We start from the raw sequence: 22,683 nt of genomic DNA on the forward strand, positions 1-22,683 counted from the left end.
TTGTCTTTTGGACTCAGCACGGTAAAGATTTTCCACTTTAGTTCTTGTAGTTGCTATAAAAGAGCCTCGTATTTCAGGATGAGAATCCTGAACCTGTGTAATGGACTTTGCTTCAAATGAATATGATCCTAAATACCTAGGCAATTGTGTTTTTTTTTTTGTTTTTTTGTTTTTTGCTGTACGTGGGCCTTTCACTGTTGTGGCCTCTCCCACTGCGGAGCACAGGCTCCGGACACATAGGCCCAGCGGCCATGGTTCACGGGCCCAGCCGCTCCGCGGCATGTGGGATCCTCCCGGACCGGGGCACGAACCCGTGTCCCCCGCATCAGCAGGAGGACTCTCAACCACTGTGCCACCAGGGAAGCCCTAGGCAATTGTTTTTTATCAAATTAATGGAATCTGTATCTATAAAATAAAATAAAATGCTATATATCTGTACAAATGCTCTAAGCCAAAACATTTAACTCTCTGTGTGAAGTGATACACAGAATTGCCTTTTCACATTATTTTAGTGAGGTCTGAGGCAGACAGCAGGCAGGTGGAGGCACTGGGTAAGTTGGCCGTTGCAGACGTCCTGGTCAGAGGAACATGGCTGGTGGTTTTAAAACCCTAGGGAGAAAAGTAAACGGTTCATTATTATGGTCCATTTCTTAGACTTTCTTTTGGGAAGACCTAAAAGAAAGGTGGATGGTTAATCTAAGTTTACATCAATCAAATCTCTCCATGAGAGCCTCTTCCGGTGTCACCCATAGCACCTGCTGTGGTACCATCCGCAAGAAGGCCCAGAAATAAAAGGTGTGAAGTGGAGGTGAGAAATGTTCTCCAAGGAGCAAAACATTCACTTTGCTGCACGATGCTGAGCTCTAAAAGCAACAATAAAAAGCAGAAACTTTGTTCCATCTAGACCATCCGACTTACTTGGCAATCCACACCTTATTGGAGAAGGACTCCGGCTTCGAGATATCTGGAAAATATAAAAGTGTAGTGCGAATGACACAGTAGATGGAGCTCAAAGAAAGAATCCTTTTGATGTTTTTTTCCTAAGACCAGCTAAAGAGTTTATCTGAAGCAGCTTAGAACTATGATGGTTTCCCCCTAAGGCTGAGCGCTGTGATTCCTTTTATACTTCCTGAAGTAAATGGACACTCAACTTAGCTTAAATTATATTATTAACTAAAAGCTGAGCTCCGTGGCCTAGTTGTTTATTGGTTTTTGTTGCTGTGGTTGTTTTTAGTGGTTTCTAAACACTTTGAGACTGGATGCTCACTGGCCATACTGAAGTCTATGCTTTCAGAAAATACTTATTATTATTATTTATTAAAGCTAAAATGATCCAATACTCTCTGGCACATCCTTTATATGAATTATGTCATGTGTCCAAAATGCTGTCCTATTAAGGAGGGTCACTGGGAAGCCAGAAAACAGCCATTTTTCAAATCTCACCTTTGCTTTCACTGAGGAAAACCTACCCCCATACCTACAAGCCTGCGATGGCTCGGAAATAACTGACCACAATTATCATTCTTGCTGTGAGCTTTCAAGCACTTCAGATAAATAGACATTAACAAAGATGGAAGCTGTTCTGGATATGAGGTCTCCAACAAGTCAACCAGATTAACCAAAAATGTTTGTACCGGGGGCTTCCCTGGTGGCGCAGTGGTTGAGAGTCTGCCTGCCGATGCAGGGGACACGGGTTCGTGCCCCGGTCCGGGAGGATCCCGCGTGCCGCGGAGCGGCTGGGCCCGTGCGCCATGGCCGCTGAGCCTGCGCGTCCGGAGCCTGTGCTCCGCAACGGGAGAGGCCACAACAGTGAGAGGCCCGCGTACCGGAAAAAAAAAAAAAATGTTTGTACCGGGCTCGTCGTAAAGAGATGATGCTGGAAAGGGACAGGATTTGGGCAGCAGTTTCACCTTTGAGCATCTACTTTAGTCTATCAAAAGCTTAAGTTTGCTCTCCCTGGGCACTAAGTAGGAAAAAGAGAGGATGGGTTCAGACATATACAGGTACTTATTCCAGAGGGACATTGCCCATTGCTAAGCTTTCCAGTGATGGTCCAGAGTTAAAACTTGCCAGGGCTGTGAGTGCCACAGGTGTCTAATATGGCTCTTTCTTCTGACAGAACACTTCCTCTTAGAATGAGCATTGTGATTCTTCCAGTATAAAACTCATAATATGTCTTTTTCATTTATCAGCCCATTAAATGCACTCTCCTTTCGCTTTTTCCTACTGTGAATACCTATTTGGCAATAAGGATAATTAAGTTATATTAAAATCAGCAAGAGCTAAAGAACTGTGTCTGACACATGGCTTTCCATTCTCAGGCCATTTCTTTCATGGGGATAGTCGTCCCCAGTTTCCCAGCCCACAAAAATTCTGCCAGATCACATAACAACTCCACCGTGAACTAAAGCCAGAGGGAATCTCTACCTCCTCCGACAGCTGTAACATTCAGTTACTTTGTTGAAATCATACTGATCTTCCTATATTGAAACACATTCAGGGAGGAAACCATGTTTTAGTCATTTCTGTATCGCCCACACACACATACACACTAGCATCCATCTGATAACGGAAAAAATATTTGATAAGAATGTTATCAGGGCTTCCCTGGTGGCACAGTGGTTAAGAATCCGCCTGCCAATGCAGGGGACACGGGTTCGAGCCCTGGTCCAGGAAGATCCCACATGCTACAGAGCAACTAAGCCCGTGTGCTACAACTACTGAGCCTGCACGCCTAGAGCCCGTGCTCCACAACAAGGGAAGCCACCGCAATGAGAAGCCTGTGCACCGCAACGAAGAGTAGCCCCTGCTTGTCACAACTAGAGAAAGCTCACATGCAGCAACGAAGACACAATGCAGTCAAAAATAAATAAATTTATTTAAAAAAAAAAGAGTGTTATCAAACATAATGTTTTGTTGAGAGGGGTTTAGAAGTTTAGGGCTAGAGTTGCATCGCTAGAGATAATTTCAGAGAAGTTGCCTTCTCTACCACTCTCCCTAAAACAAGTTTGAACAAATATTTAAAGAATTTTTATTTGGAGGAGCAGCAAATTGTTAGCCTATCTGGTATCTTAACATGTCTTGGTCTAGATCTCTATTCAAAAGGCATTGACTAAATATTATGTGTTGAATGAATGAACAGTGGTGAATCATAATAATGTTAGTTTTTAGGGATATTATAACCACAGTTTTCAGAGATGTTTTTGCTGTTATTTTTTTCTTTGATATATGTGTTAGTAATCCTAAGAATGAATACACAGAGACTAATCTTAATTCTTCCTACTTTGAAGTTTGGAGGAAAATTAAGACCTGCAATGCCCTTTATACAGTATTAAAATCCAGACCAGTTGAGCAATTTCTCCAAACTCATACAAGAAGTTCTAGAGATACCAGAGACTGATGTGCGCAGAGATCAGTTGACTAAGATGTCCTATTCTCTGCTCAGGAGACTTATAGCTAATAGCCCATTTTCATTTAAACATAAAAATAAAACACGAAATAACTAAAATCTATTATTCTTTCAACTAATGGAAAAAAACTACTTCTACTTCCTTCTTTCTAGACTGATAAATTCCTTAGCCAAGGTAGTATAAAAATCCATCTGGGGTGATTGTAGTAGGTTCTCTTTCTACCTACAAACTTATCATCGCCTCTTTTATAGGTGACTGTGGACAAAAAAACCCGTCAACCATAAGATGATTTTGTGTAAAAATGATTAGACAGATACATACCGTGCTTAAACTAACACGGCTACGAGGGCAGATGGGACTTAAACTCCTGCTTCGACATTGACTTAGAGATCGCACTGAATTCCACTAGAAAAAGAGAAAGAGAAAAATAGTCAATAGTTTGTGAAAGCCCAGGTGGCTTAAAACAATACTCATATCCCATAGAACGAACAAGAGGTTTTCCTGATATGATTACACTTGCCGTTACTGGTCGCCAGTATAAGTACACTCATTTGCTATAGCTGCCCAATATTTGACAGTAGCTCTAGGGTACTTCTCAAATAAAATCCCATTACAATGAACTTTGGGATATTCAAATTCATGATGCTAGGGGAACTTTGTTTTGATGAGTAAACTGTTAGAAATTACATTCAAGTTTGCAAGTGTTGGAGAATGTAAGCTCCATCTGGTCAGGAATTTGTGTTTGTTTTGTTCGTTGCTGAATCCCCAGCACCTAAACACAGAGCTTGGGTCATAAATAACTATTGAATAAAATGAAATAATGAATAAGTGTGTGAGTGAATCACTACTGTGGCCCACCTACTGTCCAACTAAGTTAATGAACAAAAAGAAAATTTTATTTCCTATAATGAGATTTTACTAGTCAAAGTCTTCTCATCAATTCCCATCATTCAACCCTTTCCCGGGTTCTCGCTTTTAGAGCATTTTCTTTGTTTTAGGAGTCTAAGCTTGGGTGAATATTGGTGACATACTGGAGGGGAGAGAAGAAGGAAGTTAAAAGGCAATTTGCTATTTGATGGAGAACATAGGAATAGTGGCTATTTCCTCTCCCTCCCCTCCAAATTGCACTGCAGACAGTTTACAAGAGTTCCTTAACAGAGGGTAATTGTTGTAAGGGCAAGAAGCACATTTTATGAGTTCATTCATTGTAGAGCACGTGCTCTACACGTTGCCAAGTCAACGCAACCCAGTTTCTATGGGCTCGACTCTTACAGCACAGAATATTTTCATTGAGATACTTTATGCTACAGTGGGATGTTTAAGCTTAAGTTCTTTTAAATACACTACTCTGCTTCTCCACTTCATGTGTGAAAAGCTGCCATGAAGCACTTCCCCTAGCCTCCAGGTCAAAGAGAACAGGAACTGAGACCACCCAGATGGTGGCTTTGCTCTGGACCTGGGAGCTCCTCTCCTGAATTCACTTAACTTCTAGGAAGGGCAGGGTAAAACTCCATAATGGGAACACAATATAGACTATCCAAGCACCCGTAGCAACAAGTTCCCACATCCTCTCCCCACCTTAACACACACACTTACACACTTGCATACCTAAGACTCCATTCGGAAGGCTGTCCAATTATGTAACATGTTCAAAACATTCTACAGCCAATGTATATAGGAAGCAACCCTCCAAAACTGATTGGCTCTTCTCTCCCCACCTCCTCCGCCCTCTTTTTCTCCATCCCTCCCCTCCCTACACATCGTACCAAGGAGAGAAAAACAGGACACATTCATCATATCCCAAAATACAGAACTATCAGTAAAAATTGGGCCAATTGTTTTCTGATAGTTAATCGATCACTTTTAAATGCTTAGAACTGTAGAGGGCCTCTAAAAGTTGAACTCAAGGGGCTTTGCCCTTATAATAGCATCATATTTCTAAGACAGAGGAGGCAAATAGGACCAGTTCTATCTTGTAAATAAAGCAATAAACAAAGAAATGACTGCCAGGAAATGATGAAGAAGAATCAAAGAAAAGAATCTGTTCTTTCCCAGCCAGTCCCTTTCCTCTCCTTTGTACGAAATCTTATCAAATAACCCTTTATGAACTTCTTTTATAGAATCTCTGGGTTTATAAATGTTCTCGAACTTGTGAATCAAACACTTGGGCTGAATTGTCATTATGCAAGGGCACCATACAAAAGCCCCTCTCCTGGTGACAGCTTCTCCCTTCATAATGACACAGTCATTCTCCATGAGAGCAGGCCACACGTGATAGAAGACCAAGGGAGCCGTGAAATCAGAGTCATAGCTTCGACGGTACCTATTTTAAACACGCAAAAGAACAAGAAAGAGAAGATAAGCAGTTATGTAACCTAACTGGGAGGGAAGCGGACATCAGTGTAAATTCTCATCTTTTATTCTGCTCACACTTAGATAAATATGGATCCTGATTCTATTATTAAAGAGATAGTTGTGGGCTCCTAGAATAGGAACCACTGATAACAAGGACCCGACATGGGCTCACTAAAAACAAGTCATGTCATAGAGAACAGACTGGTGGTTGCCGTGGGGGAAGGGTTGTGGGAGGGATGGACTGGAAGGTTGGGGTTAGCGGATGCAAACTAGTATATTTATTTATTTTTTATTTTATTTTATTTATTTATTTATTTTTTGCAGTATGTGGGCCTCTTACTGTTGTGGCCTCTCCCGTTGCGGAGCACAGGCTCCGGACGCGCAGGCTCAGTGGCCATGGCTCAGGGGCCCAGCCGCTCCACGGCATGTGGGATCCTCCCGGACCGGGGCACGAACCCGTGTCCCCTGCATCGGCAGGCGGACTCTCAACCACTGTGCCACCAGGGAAGCCCCAAACTAGTATATTTAGATGGATAAACAACAAGGTCCCACTGTAGAGCACAGAGAACTATACACAATATCCTATGATAAACCATAATGAAAAAGAATATTTTAAAAAGAATGTATATAGAGATATGCATATGTGTAACTGAATCACGTTGCTGTAGAGCAGAAATTAACACAGCATTGTAGAAGTGCAACGTGCTATCACTGCACAATGGAGCCACCCCAACACAATACTGTAAATCAATTATACTTCAATTTTTTTAAACTGACAAAAAAAAAAGTCATGTCAGACTAGTCTTGTTCCTTCTCAGGATTACAAGAATTGTAATTCAGGGAAATGCTAGAGACAGAGACCATCTAAGTCCCACAGGCAACCTATAGATTTCTCATGCTGGGGACTTCCCTGATGGCACAGTGGTTAAGAATCCGCCTGCCGGTGCAGCGAACACGGGTTCGAGCCCTGGTCCGGGAAGATCCCACATGCCGCGGAGCAACTAAGCCCGTGCGCCACAACTGCTGAGCCTGCGCTCTAGAGTCCGTGAGCCACAATTACTAAGCCCGCGAGCCACAGCTACTGAGCCCGCGTGCCGCAACTACTGAAGCCCGCGTGCCTAGAGCCCATGCTCTGCAACAAGAGAAGCCACCGTAATGAGAAGCCCGTGCACCGCAACGAACATTAGCCCCCGCTCACTGCAACTAGAGAAAGCCCGCCCGCACGCAGCAGCGAAGACCCAAAGCAGCCAAAAATAAATAAATAAATAGATTTATTTTAAAAAGCAATTAAAAACAGAATTACCATATGATCCAGCAGTTCCACTTCTAGGTATTTATCCAAAGAAAACTAAACACTAATTTGAAAAGATATATACACCCCCATGTTCATTGCGGCTTTATTTACAATAGCCAAGATGGACATCTAACTGTTCATTGATGGATTAATGGTTTAAAAAGCTGTGGTATCTATACAATGGGATACTATTTTGCTATTTAAAGAAAAGAGAATGAAATCTTGTCAAGTGAGACAACATGGATGGACCTCGAGGGCATTATGAAATAAGTCAGACAGAGAAAGACAAATGCCATACAATCTCACTTATATGTGGACTCCAGAGCAAACAAACAAACAAAAACCAAGCTCACAGATACAGAAAACAGATTAGTGATTGCTGGACATGGGGGCAAAACGGGTTAGGGAAGTCAAAAGGTACAAACTTCCGGTTACAAAAGAAATGTTATGCAGACGTATAACTGTTAACAATATAGTTAATAATACTGTATTGCAAATTTGAAAGTTGCTTAGAGAATAGATCTTAAAAGTTCTCATTGGAAGAAAAAAAAGTTTTGTAACTATATATGGTGACTGATGGTGATAATCATTTCACAATATATACAAATGTAGAATCATTATTGTTGTAGACGTGAAACTAATACAATCTTATATGTCAGTTATACCTCAATGAAAAAAATTTTAAACAATAAAAAGCAATATATGTCTGTATTTCTATAGCACTTTTTTTTAACATCTTTGTTGGAGTACAACTGCTTTATAATGGTGTGTTAGTTTCTGCTTTATAACAAAGTGAATCAGCTATACATATATCCCCATACCTCCTCCCTAGCACTTTTATTTTAAAGAGTTCCAAACAGACTCCAGGTACTCATTAGTTCTCCCCAGGACCAATATGTTCAATGGAAATCATAACATCACCTCTGAAGCACATTTGACGTAGAAGGAAAATGACCCCAGAAGAGGGCCCTGCCCTGTAGTACAGAGAAGTATATGGCTGGGCCTGAAAATCAGGTAATGTCTGTTGATTTCCCCACCCAGAGCTCTTTTCCCTAAATTGTTCCCAGAGAATACAGACAAGATAATTTATTTATAAAGAATCCCTTAGCTTCTGCTCCTATGTCTCTTACTTGCAATCATTAAAAACTTCTCCATCGGCCCCAACTGCAATGTCGAGGGGTGGGTCTAAAGTCTGCATTGCAAACGCAATGCAACATAACTCCTGGATGAAGTTACTGAGGAGGCGAAAATCAACTTCAGGAGGGAATGAAATCTTGGGATTGACATTCATGGCTCGGATCACATCCTGAAAAACAAAAAGATGGCATCACCTTGTTACCAACCTGTGAAATACACACTGAAAATCCTAAGGACGTTATGACTGCTGGGAGGGGGAAAGAGCATGTGAGTGAAAACAAGGTAAACTAGAAGAGAAGTGCATGTGCTGAAACAGAGAAGGAAGAAAGATGACAGAGAACAAATGACATACTAAAGGCCAAGAAAGTCTCCATAAACAAAAAACTAAAGCAAAAACCCTTAGTAGCTTTTATTTATTATTTCCTTATTTTTCTATTCTGAGCAAGTTAGATAATCGCCAACACAGGACTCTGACTTGTTCATAAACTATAATAATAATTATAATAGCTTGCTCTTATTGAGAGTTTACTCTGTGCCAACTCTTGTGCTAAGCAAATTACCTGCTTCCTTTCATTTAATCCTCTCAAAAACTCTATGGGGTCATGACCATTGTTGCTCCCATTTTAAGATTAGAAAACTAAAGCACAGAGAGGTTAAATAAATGTGCAAGGTCACACAGCTAGTAAGTGGCAGAACCAGGATGCAAATCCATAGCTATCTTTCCCAAAATCATTGCTCCTAAGCACTATGGTATTCTATCTTCCAATCTTAAGAGCCTGTCTGAAGAATAAAACTAGAAAGCTCAAAATATTTTCCTCATAATATGTCTAAGAAAGAAAGAGCCAATAATGACTGGTTCTACAAAATATATTGGATACTCATTCCCGCTCTTCCATTACATAGATGCGACACTAAGCTGGATGGATTTCTGAGTTATTAGTATTCATTATAAACAGCAGCAGCAGCAAACCAGTCCCAATAAAAGACCCAACACTTACATTAACACTGCTTTGGGAATCATATAGATCAAGATGACAAACGATATAATCCAAGACAGCATCCTCAAAGTCATTTGGCCCTGCATAAGACGATGTCAGCGATTTCCTCACACGGATCTTAAAGTGTCTGAATGCCGTTTTAGCTACATGGAACGCCTCCTGCACATAAAAGTACAGCAAATTTATCTGGTGGGAGGAGGGAGGTAAAGAGGTCCAAAGCAAGGAATGAAGAAAGAATGCCCAACAAAAATTCAACATCATATTGGACTTCTGGTAACTAAATCCAGCGGTCAAAACTACTTTTAATCTGGGAGAAAATACATATCTAAATCTTGGAAAGTACATAAATACATATAAGACTACCCATATTCACTAATTTCAAGACAGTTGACCACTGTTCTGGTAATCCTGATTGCAAGGAGCAGGACGATGCAGGCATTCAAGGAAATAAAATCACCTGTGGTTACATAAATACTTGAAATATGCTAGTTGATGCTTTGATCCCACAGCAATATCATACTACTGGTCAAGAAATAAGAGAAAATTATCAATCTAGTGGTCACGTCATACATAGACACATATCAAGCGTCTGACATGTTTCCTGGCATATATTAATTCAACAAATATTTATTAAATGCTTGTAATATAGCAGGCACGGGGAAAACTCAGTTATGCATGAAAGATATAGCCTCTACAATTACAGAACTTTAACCAACTCAGTACATGATTCTTATATAAATTATATATAAATTAAATAATTCTTAATGATATAAATTCTTTTTTCTGTAAAAAGCCAGATAGTAAATATTTTAGGCTTTGCCGGTCACATAATTGTCTCTGTCATTTTTTTTTTTTTACAACGCTTTAAAATGTAAAACCATTCGTATATGTTAGCTCTTCGGTGGTATTTCTCTTAGAATTACAGATCAGGGCCAGATATGGCCCAGGGGTCACAGTTTGCTGACTCCCGATATAAATGAATAAATATAGGATAAAGTCCGGTAGATTCTGATAATTCCGCTCTCACACCAATATTTTGTTTTGTTTGTTAATATTTAGCTGTTCTCATTACAGACTCTTAGTATCTCCGTATGGTACCCACAGAATAAATGCATTTGCTTTGGATTTTGAGATTATATATGAGCACTTTTTAATCTTGCCATACTCAAGTAGTTAGCAGTTCTAGTAACTACTCTTAGTTAAATAAACAGAAGAGTGAACACAATCACAGCCTTTTGATTTTTCTAAGAAGAGAAGGTAACCAATCAAATGATAGCCCTTAGCAATAATATATCCATTGTGCGTACATATACCCATATTACAATAGAAGATCCAGCGCGAATCAACTTCGTATATACCCATCTGAGATAGTCCTACATTTATGGATGCTTCAACAAATGTCTGGTCAAAATAGATATTAACATATATGAATAATTATTGAGTGTGAAAAATAATTCATCGCAAATATCTGTAATGGAAGGCAGGCAGGGAGGGAGGGAGGAGACAGATGGAAACCCACCCTCCTTCAGTGACCTCAGGCCCTACCAAGTCTTTTTTAAGCCGTCTTGTTCAGTTTACCCAAGCACTGCCTGGCCGCAGCGCCCTTGGACCGCGGAAGTGCAGCGGCGCGCGCGCGAGGCTCACGTACCACTGCCGCGATGTAGATGATCCGCTGCACCGTCTCGGCGTTGTGGATGCAGCGCCGCAGCAGGCACTGCGCATCCAGGCGGGTCTGGGAATAGACGTCGCTGAACCGGGACAGCAGGGCGGCCTTGCGCGCCACGCTGGACAGTTTGGCGCGACTCGGAGACGGGCTCCTGACCTTCGCGACCGCGGTGGAGGGGCTGGTGGACCGTCTGCGGCTGCGGCTGTGACTGCGGCTGCGGCTGTGACTGCGGCTGCGGCCGCGGCTGCGAGGGTCAGGGCTCGGAGACCGGATTCTGGCGGACCTGTTGGTGAACAGGAATCAGGCAGGGAAGCGCTCTGATTCCCTTCACTCTCTTGTTCCTAGACTCGGCTGCTTCTCTCCCCATAAACCAGAAGCCATGGGAACAGGGAGAGCAGCTCCCTGTGAGAGGCACTGTGTCACCATAAGTCCTCAAATAGGACCACAAACAAAAAACAATACTCTACATTTGCCTGGTGCATTAGAATTTATAACACACTTTCACTCACTCAGCACATCAATTTATCCTTCAAGCAGCCAGGTAAGGTTAGCATTGATTGTTGGCCCTTTTACAGATGAAGAAGTTGAGGCTCAGAAATGCTAAGAAGGCTATCCTAGAGTAACACAGCTAGCAAGAGCGAGAGTTAAATAAAAAGTCAGATTTTCAGTATTTCTTACCCCAACCTTGGGCCACTAACACATCACTGAGCTTTCTGGTATAAAATGAGATGAACACTGATTGAACAATGAGAAAGAAATTCTGTGTTCCCTTTCCATAGCAATGGAACCATTTGCAGTCATTTTCTCCTCCGCAGGTCCTCCATTTTCACCTACATAATTTGTGCCCTATTTCGGGATGGTGGGGAGGTTATCAAGTGAGCTAATACATGTGGAAGTACTTGGTGAATCGAAAAGCATTCCATCAGTGAAACGTATATTGCTACCAAGTACAAAGTAAATGATCAGACTAGCTAGTCCAAAGGGAATGGGCCACCAAAAAGAGAAGTTTTGTAGAAGGAACTGTGGGGCAAAAGGCAGTACAAAGCAGACTCTCCGAAGGTGGAAAGGGAAAAAAAGCCCTCATTTATAGTGTTCGCCAGTTTCCATGATGCAACAAATACTCTCACCATAGCCAATTTCAAACTATCAATGTGACGTCACTGAAACCAGAGTTAGGTAGAAATGCACAGAATCAGTTCCCAGAGCTAGTACAAGCTGGCACTCGCACAACACTGATGGAGTGACTCCCCAAAATTAAAGCCTAAGGTGACATTTAGGGGAATGGAGAACAGGGTTAGGGGTGGCTTTGATAGCCTGAATCTGGGCACACTGTGGGGCTGGGGGTGGGGGGAAGAGGGGAAGTGTTAGAAAGAACAAGGAAAATGCAGAAACTCCAAAGAGAGGAACACTCTACTTTGTCCTCACTTAACACTGTCTGAATGACCTGTCTTAATATTCTCTCCATCAGTAGAAGGGAATTTCACATTCCCTTACCTACTCATTCCATCAAACAAAGTGAGATGTAAAAAAGGCAATACCCTGTGAAATGACAGTTGGTCATCCTGGCGAGAGAACTCCTAGAACTCAGAGAACAGGACCCTCCCCCTATCATGGAACAGTCTTTCAACATGGGTACCACCTTTTGCATTATAGGCGCTCAAATCTGGTAACAAGACAAATAACCTTCCTTTGGCACGTCTTAGTTTCATTCCTTAAGCTTCAATGTCAGTCCGAAATTAATTAGTGCCCAAGTATTGTCAATCCACGAGGTATTTTCTCTATGGAAGGGTGAAGTTAGAGAAAACAATCCCTCTACGGTTCAAAGTTTTCCATATTATTGGGGTTCGCGCTCAGGATATCATTTTATTTTTCTTTTTTCTTTTTCTTTTTTCCTTTTCCAAGCCAGGCTTTTATCACTAACTCAACAAAAGGAGCTTAAATGAAAAGATCTGTGAGAATTTGTCAGACCTTCCTTGGAGTACAGATTTTTCAGCAGACAGAACAGCTATCTCGTCCTTCAGCGTTCGGAGCTGTTTCTCATAATCGCATATCTCTTCTGCCTTCCGCTGGTCTACGCTCCACCTGTCCGCGCCCATCTGCTCCGAGCCCTGGGGCTCCGAGCCCCGCAGCTCCTCTCTCCTACGCTCGGAGCCCCGCTTCGCTGAGCTCCTATGCTCTGAGTGTCTGTGGCGAGATTCCTCCTGGGCTTGAAGAGATGTAAGCCTGAACAGAAAAAAAGGTTTGAAAGAAAAGAGAGAAAGGGAGGGATGGAGGAAAGGTAATAAACGGCAATTGGCCTACTTAAGGAGGCTGCTTTATTTAGTGTGCAGTTATTGCCCTGGGAAACTCGGATGGAAATACATAGGATCAAACACAAATGAACAAAGAGCAGAATTGCCAGGGTCAGGGTGCCACTTCATGTCTGTAGCTTGCATGGAAAAAGGCTCCTGAAGAAAAGATAGGCATGCAAATCCTCCAGCCAAAGCAGAGTGGGCAGAGTCATGAAGTCTTTGCAGAGGCAAAGCAGAGACATACTATTCTACGTTGGACGGCTTCACTGCACAAAACTCTGGAAGCCTGTGATCTCCAAAACCTAGTCCAGAAGCTGGTCAAAGAGATAATCTATTCTCATTAGCTCTTCTATTCTCTGAATAGATGGAATGTGGGGGGAAACTGCAGTGGAAATTGAGTAACATCCACAACACTAAGCAGAAGTGTGGACCTATGAAAATAATGTACTACTATGGAAAGGAGTAAAGCTTTAGAAATAAAACTGGCATCCTCATTAATAAAAAGAAGTATGGCCATCATACAAGGGAGCAAAAGCCATAAGAAGAGAACATGCTGTGATGAAAATAACAATGGTGTAAGAAGAAAAGGGAAGGCGTAAGATTAAGAAGGATGTAGAAAAGCTAAAAATGCAATAGCAGAATTCAAAGCTGCCCTAGAAACAGTAAAGAACAGAACTGGTGCGATAGGGAATTGCTGAGTAATATGATCAAAGAATTTGAGAAGCTATATCAACTAGGAGATGAGATTAGTGCTCCAAGCTAAAATCTATGGATGTTCCTGAAGAAATCAGAACAATTGGAACATGTATGAAGGCAATAGAAAGGTATGTATGTTCGTATGTGTGTATATATATGTATATATATATATATATATACACATATATATATATATATATATATATTTTTTTTTTTTTTTTTTTTTTTACTGCAACTCCCATTCGCTCTTTTTTGGGGAAAGAAAAATCAAAGTTAAGATTGAAAAAAGTATACCCTTAAAGGATCAGTGTTTATTTTCCCCTTCCAGAAATTTATCTTTAGAGGATAATCTGAAATTTAAACTAAGATTGGCCACAAAAAATTATTTCCAATGTTGAAAATTGGCATCAAAGTAAATATTCCATGTTAGGGAAATACCCAAATGAGGAAATATGATGTACCTATTTAAGACTAAGCTCTGCTTTATTTTTTCTTAGTAATAGAAAAAAATAATGTTAAATGAAAAAACGGGGTCCACAATTGTATACTTACATTTTGTTGTCTTAACTTTATTTTTAATGTACTAATTGACAGAAATAGAAAATGGTGACAGTAACTGGCTCTGGAATTATGAGGGTTAAGGTTCCTTTCTACCATGTTGTACTTTGAAGATTTTCTATAGTGGATAAGTACTGTTTTGTAGTAAGAAAAATATATAAAACATTAATAAAAACATTGCTGCCTTTCCTCTTTATGGACAGATTCTTTCGTATTGTAATGGAGCACCAAAAAAAGCTAAATTCAAAGGTTAATCAGCAGCCTGCAATAATCCTGTCATTTTTTTTTTTCTTACTGCTTTCTTAGCTGATTTATTTCCCCCTCTGCAGTCGGAAGGGATATGGCCGATCTGTTCTTGGTTTCTTTAAGAGTCTTTTCAGTTTCAGCCATACTGTAAGAGAAATCAGTAACTAAAGACAGATTTTCCAAAATTGGCAGACTTTCTAAATCAAGGCATAGGTTCTCTTGGGAACTTTTGCCGTATGATATAAATTCAATATAAACAACATCGAATTATAAGACATCTGCATTCAATTAGATGATATTACAAATATCATGGCACACTAGTATGCAAAAACATGCTAGCATCTTTCCTCGATGTCAAACACAAAGAAATTACAGAGCTACTACCTCTAAAAGGCTAGGTAATAATTACTGTTATCAGAATGTAAAAGACAAACTTGCTCAGTTTCTCCTTCTCACCCTCCTAATTCATCTGCTCTAATTACACCGAATCCCCAGGTTGCCTCTCTATAAAATCTCCATTTTTCTGTAATATACTAATACCTATTCTTATTACTTTGCACTGTAGAGTTGCATTTGACTTAATTTTCCCAGATTTGCTAAATATAGAAAAATTATTTGCCCGCCTATAAAAAAGTCCTCCACAATTACACTCGACTACCAAGTACTTCGTGTCTTCCTGCCTCTGACTTCCACCACTAATTGAGCACAGTTTTCCTGAGTTTTCAACTAGCTTAGTCCTTGTTAGTTTCAAGGACTCTCCTCGTTGTAGACAAATCATAATAAATCGTACTATTTCTTTAGGAAATGAGAATGTGACGGATGCCACTGGATGAAGACCAATGGTTCTCAATGAGGTTGTCCTAGTACAGTGAGAGATTGCGGATTGGCAAAGGTTTTGGGACTTCTCTGACCTTGCATCCCTGGAGCACCAAGTATCTTTCATCACAGTAGTTCTGTAGCTAAGAGATTGCAACTGTTATCCAAACTCACACCGGTCTTCCTCCCTACACTCGGATGGAAGCATGGAAGGTCAAACACTGGCCTCCCCTATACAGTGAAGCAGACTGAGAAATAATGGGACAGCAGGATCCCTATCAATTCTGCACAGATCCGATGAGGCAATGCAGGAGGTGGTGTGCGTTTCCCCAAATTCCATCTCATCCCCTTCTCCTCTAACAAACGCCCACTCATCCAATGAGTGCCTCTCCAAAGGCCACACCTGACTCTCAAGAAAAGTTTGTCTTCCCTTCTCCTGAGCTCCTCCAACACTTGTTCACATCTGTAATCTCATTACAAACACACTGTGAACTACTTGAAGGCAAAGATTTCATTTTATTCATCTCTTTATCCCCAGCTCCTAAAACAGTACCTGTCATATAGATTTTTTTAAAAAACGGAAAAACTGAATGAATGAATGCATGAATGAAATGTCTGAAGTCTAAAATAAAACCAGAGGAGCAATAACTTCACGATAGGGATGCTGGCTATTGTAAGGAAATTGCTGTGATTTAATTTCAATGTGAATATGTTATAGATTTTTTAAAGTATATATGGGAAAATGAACATTTTTATCAAGAGAAAACTGTGGAAAATTAAAAGAAGAAAATAGACCAAGAAAGAAACAAGAGTGTGAACAGTAATCAGGTTTTTTTCTCTCGAGACATGGCATACATGTGTGAGCACATATATATACAAGCAAATATATATGCGAACTTGGCCCCCTTGGATGATATACAGAGAGAAGAAAGGAGATACCTTCATGTGACAAGCATTGTTTTAAGCAGGCTAACATATTTATTTTTTGTTATGGATTTATTCATTCATTGAGCAAGTTATAGAGAATTTACGATGCTAGATGCTGGAGATACAAGTGTCAGAATAGCGATACAGGACAGTAACCCTTTGGAGCTTCCAGTCTACTGGATCATAAATATTCACACAAATTTTTCAAAGTTCCAACTTGCAATAAGTGCTATTCTTAGATGATTGTGAAAGAGAATTAGAGGAGAGGGAGAGGAAAGACCATTCAATGTATAGTGGTCGCAGACTCTGAGAAAGTCACATTTAAGCTGAGACCTAAAGGACAAGAAAAAGCCAGCCATGCCAAGAGCCAGCAGACGACTTCCATTTCTCTGAAAAAGCACAGGCAAAGGCCTCGAGGTGAGGAAGTAGACAGAAGACTAGGTGAGGGGAACTTGGCATGAGATGAGGGTGGAGCAAGAGGTAGGGTCAGATCACGCAGGGCTGGGAGAGCCCTGAGAAGGAATTTAGAATTTTTTTCTAAGTACTAAAAGAAGCAACTAACAGCTTTTAAGCCAGGGGGTGACTTGCTACAATAAAAGTATATCTATATTTGCTGTGTGGAAAATGAGTTGTAGTACAGCAAGAATGGACCCAGGGAAGCCAGCTGGAAGGCAACTGGCTGAGGCAAAAGGTAACAGCGACTTGAATGAGGGCAGTGGTAGTAGAATAGAAAGGAGCATGTGTGGGAGACGTTTAGGAGGCAGATTCCACTGGATGTTCTAATAGATTGGATATAGGAAATGAGGACAGGTGAGATTTCTAACCAGAGTCCCAACATAAAATCCAGCAGTCTTCCCTTGTCTAGGGCTCGTCAAACCTGAGCAGACCTGTCCCCATTCAGCACTCTATTGGAATTTGCACCTTTGCAACTGAGTCACAGCTAAACTGGTCTCCACGGGGTTAGACATGGGAACCTCCTGGGGTGGGCCCCTCATTCCACATTAGGTAGCACCCTGGATTTAGAGACAGGTAGGCAGAGTAGTGGAGGAGAGAGCTGGCTACCATAGAATGTGGGGAACAGCCTCCATCATTTCTGATGCCTTAAAAAATGGAACATGAACCACACGTGGGTTAAAAAACAAAAAGAGGGAAGAGCAAAAGGGAAAAGCACCTTCCTATGTGCAACTTTCAAATGGCGGAGGGCAGTGTGTATACAGATAGGGAAAGTATACATACAAATGATAAAGCAGGGACTTCCGTGATGGCGCAGTGGTTAAGAATCCGCCTGCCAGTGCAGGGGAAACAGGTTCGAGCCCTGGTCCGGGAAGATCGTACGTGCCGCGGAGCAACTAAGCCTGTGTGCCACAACTACTGAGCCCGTGCGCCACTACTGAAGCCTGCATTGCCTAGACCCCGTGCTCCTCAACAAGAGAAGCCACCACAATGGAAAGCACGCACACTGCAATGAAGAGTAGCCCCCGCTTGCTGCAACTAGAGAAAGCCTGCATGCAGCAACAAAGACCCAACACAGCCAAAAATAAATTAATTAATTAATTAATTAAAAAATGATAAAGCAAACAGGACAAGGGGCATGTGAAAGGGTATATGGGTGTTCTTAGTACTATTCTTGCAAATTTTCTGTATTTGAAATTATTTCCAAATAAAAAGCTTTTTTTAAAAAAGCGTGCAGGGCTTCCCTGGTGGCTCAGTGGTTGAGAGTCTGCCTGCCGATGCAGGGGACATGGGTTCGTGCCCCGGTCCGGGAAAATCCCACGTGCTGCGGAGCGGCTGGGCCCGTGAGCCATGGCCACTGAGCCTGTGCGTCCGGAGGCTGTGCTCCACAACGGGAGAGGTCACAACAGTGAGAGGCCCGCGTACCGCAAAAAAAAAAAAAAAAAAAAAAAAAAGCGTTTAGTCATCATTTTTGGTCCATGATGCCCCTGATGGGTAACTACACAGCCATAGTGACAAGAGAGGCAGGTAGGAATTCCTGGCTCCTACGGATTCTGACCGAAGACAAGAATCAGCAAAGTCGCGAAGCTTTGCCTCACAACCAGAGGCAAATGGAGGCAGCAGCAGGGGCCAGCGAATGCGTGAGGAAACTTAACCAGATGAGCCACAACTCAGCGCCCATCAGCACAAGACTCCAGTGCCCAGGTAGAACCAAGGCAGCAAGAACTCAGAGGGCAGTACAAGACAAAAAGCCCCTCTCCTCCATCACCAGGAGAGCACGGAAACAGCCCTTCACCCCTAGACGCCTGTCTAAGGAAGGAGGAGGACAATGAGAACCCTTGAAAGGGCAAACACAGCCCCGAACAGAGCTTGGGATTAACTGCATATTTACACAAAACGAACTACGATAAACCAGAAAAGAAGTGGCAGATTTAAGGTTCCTTCTTACCCTTCTCCAAATCAGTTGACGTTAGTTGAAATAAGTCATACGAATTCAGAGGAATTAGGCATTTTGCACAGTTCATTTGTAAATTTTGACTGCTGCAGCTGTAAAACTACACACTGACAGTGGTTCCAGTTGGAAAAATGAATGGGAGTGTGTAGAGGTAACCCTGTTACCGTGTGTGTGTGTGAGAAAGGAAAAATGTCTGGAGTAAAATATGCCAAAATGTTAACAGGCATGAACTAACAGTTGATTTTCATCTTTATACTTTTATTTGTTATATGCATTCTGACAAAGGAAATGTGTATTACTTTTATAATCGGACAAAATTAAATCAATCAATAGAGATGTTTTCCTTAGAAGGAAATCTAATCAGAGAACAAGGCAGAATGCCATACCCCATTCCATCACAAGCCTTAACTAGTGACAAAAGAATCCCTTGCCATCCTCTACATGTCAGCCATGGAGCAATGCTGTGGTAGGAGAAACACCTTACTGATGGATTTTTATTAGATATGTTAAAAGCAGCTGCATCACATCTGTCTATCTCCCTCAAGTACAACCCAAAGTTTGCAATTTTCTTTGCAGTGATTCCTTGAACTTGCTACCCTGGCTTTGCACACAGCATACATCTGAGATCTGTTACTGCCAGACATTGCTTAACTTTTTAAAAATACATTTTTATATCTAAAAGTTATTCCAAAATCTTGAATGGTTCTCAGTTAGGCGTGTATAACCTCTAACTGACAGATAGATGCAGGCTGCCTCATCTTACTTTTTCTCTCTTTCTCTTAATTTTTCTCTTTACCTGATCTTTCACTCTCTTTAACCCTTCCTCTTCTGCCTCTTTTCTTATTTTCCTCCCCAAAGTTAGATTTTCATGCAACAATCTTTCTCTTTCATACATATGGACTGATAGTGGGCCTATGGAAAAGGAGGAGCCTCAGGAATGAAGCCAAGGGGACCAGGGTCTTAGGGATCATAATGTAATATAGGAATCCTGTCCCCAAATTCAAAGACACTGCCTCCCAACTCATACACACACACACACACACACACACACACACACACACACATATACACACATCATATGACTTATTTGCAAATGTCTACATTTTACATGAGCCAGTATTCTCCTTTCAAACTTAAAAATTAAGAACAGGCAATTCTTTTTGGAAGAAAATAACATGCATTCCTCTTACTCGTCTTGAACCTGGTTGAGTTGATTACGAGTTGCATTCAAATCAGCATCTAATTGTTGTATGTCCCGATCCCGAGCGCCAAACTCTTTACGTCCGTCCTTATCAAACGTGTCCTGGAATGGTACACAAATCAAAACAGAGTCTGAATACATGAAACCGCATGGGCAGATTGCAAAAACACTACGCTGGAAAAAAGAAGTCAAGTACAAAAGGGACGTAATGTATAGTTCCATCTTCATCAATTTCCCATGCAGGCAAAATTAATGGAGAGTGATAAAAATCAGAAGAGTGGTTGCCCTGAGGGTGGAAGGAGGGGACTGGGAAGTGGCAAAAGGGAATGCTCTGAAGTGATGGAAATGTTCTATATCTCGATAGTGGTGTGACTTACAAGAATATATCCATTTGTCAAAATTCACCAACCTATGGTTTTCACTACCGGTAAATGATACCTCAGATTTTTAAAAAAGACAGTGAAATATCATCCTACACCTTTATACCCAAAATAACATCCACAGGGGGTAAAAATCTAAGAGGCATATGAAAATCCCCACATAAAAATTTGTTTAATAACAGCTGATGTCTCCAGAGCCCTTACTACATATAAGTTGTTTCGCAGGTTTATCATGTTTAACTCTCACAGTGACCCTGTTAGGTCAGCAAAAGCATTGTTTCCATATAACAGATGAGGAAACTGAGACCTAACAGGTTGGACAACCTACACAGGACCATAGAAGATAGACTAGGATTCTGTCCAGTGATCTCTAAGCAGGAGTGCTTTGGCCACTACCTCATAAGGCCCTCTTGCTTAGAACGGCCTGCTCTAAGTGGTTCAGTTTTTGAAAGGATTTTATGTAAATCCATATAAACATTTGAAATCAAGGTTACAAATGTTTTGCCTCTCCAGACATAGTGATACCAGCGCCTTAAGCAAAGTATGCGTTGTCTTTCCAGTCTGGTCCTCAACTGTTAAAACACTGCCACTGTCGCATGGAAACCACCAATATCGACCACAAATGATGACACTCATGATCGATCTACCAGAATTGAGTTTTCTTCTTATCTTGGAAGTTTCCAAGTAGTTTTGTTTTACTCTTTCAGAATACTGAGCTTTCCCCCATCTAATGATCTCTTTCTCTTCTGACTCCGCCCGGTGGTACCCTGTCTGGGTGGCTAACTTGTTGTTTAAAAGTTACTATTTAGTGCCTAATGTGGGCCCAGCAATGTCCCAGATGCAGACCATCACCAGGACCTTTTCACAGCTGAGGAAGCAGGGGCTTATTGAGTTGCCTGAAGCCATACCACCAGTAAGTAGGCAAGGCTGAGATTTTAATGCCGATCTGTCTTAGGAGAAAGCTTAATCCATTATGCCACGTATTACTGTATATAGAAACTCACCTTTTCGACCCATGTCTCAATTCACTAACTAGAGTTGAGCCCCTCACTAGGTAAAAACCATGTCTTACATATGTTTGAGTCCCCAGAGCCTGATCAGGTGCTGAACACCTAGGAGGATCCTTTAGCATCCCTACCTGTAGAGAGGGGACCTTGCTGTCGACAGGTTTTCCTAGGGAAGCGGCAGTAAAGGAGGCCTCCAGCCAAGGCAAAAGGCGCGATTTGATTGTTTCCACACCATCATAACGTCCTCCTAGAAGAATCCACAAATCAGGTCAGCGAGAGAAATCCAACCACAGCAACCCAGTCAGAGAGCACAGAGAAGGGACAAAGAAAAGAAAGCAAAGACGGGGATGCATGGGCCATTCTCACCTTCTTGGGCTGCTGTAGCGAAGATCCCAAAGAGTTGTCCCTGCACTTTGGCGACTTGTTCAATGAGTTCGAGGCAATGATTTAGATTTTGATCACATGAGTTCTTCTGCAAAGCCAGAACAGTAGACATCAGTGCAATTTCCTTATTCTGGGACCCACTGCAGGTGATCAAGCACTTCACTTTACACAGGGCCAGCTGGCTCTGGTGTGCTCCCAGGGTAGAGACTGCTGTGTGCTCACAAAACACACTTCCCTCTCCTCCTGGGCACCCACTAGACTGCTTTCCCCAGCTTCCCTAGCGGTCAGTGCAGCTGTGTAAACCAGTCCCTGTTAGGGATGGGAAGTCATGTGATTGTCCTCAATGATTGTCTTCTTCCTCTCTCCCCACGTCTACTAGCCAAATGCAGAGGACCCCAAGGGCATAAGGGATGGTGGACCACAGGATTTAGAAGGTTGCTAACTGAACACTTGAATTGAACTGTCACATCACTGAGAAAGTTTTTTGGTGGGCAATAAGCCACTGAAACTTGGGGGTTGTTTCTATAGCAATAACCCTGACTCCCTACTCAATGGAACCCTGAAAAAACTTCTTTTAAAAGTAAATAGTCCTTTTGTAACACAATTTAAATCACTGCCTCCTAATTTACCCACTTTACTGGTTCTTACCCTCTACTTAAGTTCAATACGTGCATAAAGGGTACTACTTGCTAACAATAAGAAGGTATTGCTGGTTTGAGGATACAATGGAGAATAAGACCAAAAAGATGGCCCAGGCCATACGGTGAGCCAGACAAGTGGGAGAGAGAGCAGAGTAGACAAGTTACCCTGCAGTGGAATGAAGTCTTACTATAGGGATGAGCACAAGGTCTACTCAAGAGCCCATTGTCTTAGAAAGTCAGGGAAGGCTTCCAAGACAAAGTGAAATCTA

At 41.6% G+C, this 22,683-nt stretch overlaps 1 protein-coding gene across 5 annotated transcripts in view; it reads right to left on the minus strand.

The window, feature by feature from the left end:
* Window positions 1–402: 402 nt before the first annotated feature.
* The window catches only part of SPATA18 (spermatogenesis associated 18), a 29,968-nt gene continuing 7,687 nt past the window's right edge, over window positions 403–22,683 (minus strand). Inside the window, exons 2-13 of one of the 5 annotated variants that reach the window (XM_033425530.2) lie at window positions 21,756–21,861; window positions 21,521–21,636; window positions 19,992–20,104; window positions 14,701–14,796; window positions 12,829–13,083; window positions 10,843–11,143; window positions 9,195–9,353; window positions 8,190–8,365; window positions 5,610–5,733; window positions 3,732–3,815; window positions 919–964; window positions 404–609 (exon numbers count right to left, since the gene is read on the minus strand). In XM_033425530.2, the coding sequence (XP_033281421.1) occupies window positions 602–609; window positions 919–964; window positions 3,732–3,815; window positions 5,610–5,733; window positions 8,190–8,365; window positions 9,195–9,353; window positions 10,843–11,143; window positions 12,829–13,083; window positions 14,701–14,796; window positions 19,992–20,104; window positions 21,521–21,636; window positions 21,756–21,861 (1,584 nt within the window). In that variant the 3' untranslated portion in view covers window positions 404–601. Of the gene's footprint in view, window positions 610–918; window positions 965–3,731; window positions 3,816–5,559; window positions 5,734–8,189; window positions 8,366–9,194; window positions 9,354–10,842; window positions 11,144–12,828; window positions 13,084–14,700; window positions 14,797–19,991; window positions 20,105–21,520; window positions 21,637–21,755; window positions 21,862–22,683 lie in introns of all 5 variants that reach the window. The other 4 variants (XR_007477031.1, XR_007477030.1, XM_049709161.1 and 1 more) reach the window with 4 other exon arrangements.

Source organism: Orcinus orca, chromosome 4 (genome assembly GCF_937001465.1).
Source record: "Orcinus orca chromosome 4, mOrcOrc1.1, whole genome shotgun sequence".
NCBI lineage: Eukaryota > Metazoa > Chordata > Mammalia > Artiodactyla > Delphinidae > Orcinus > Orcinus orca.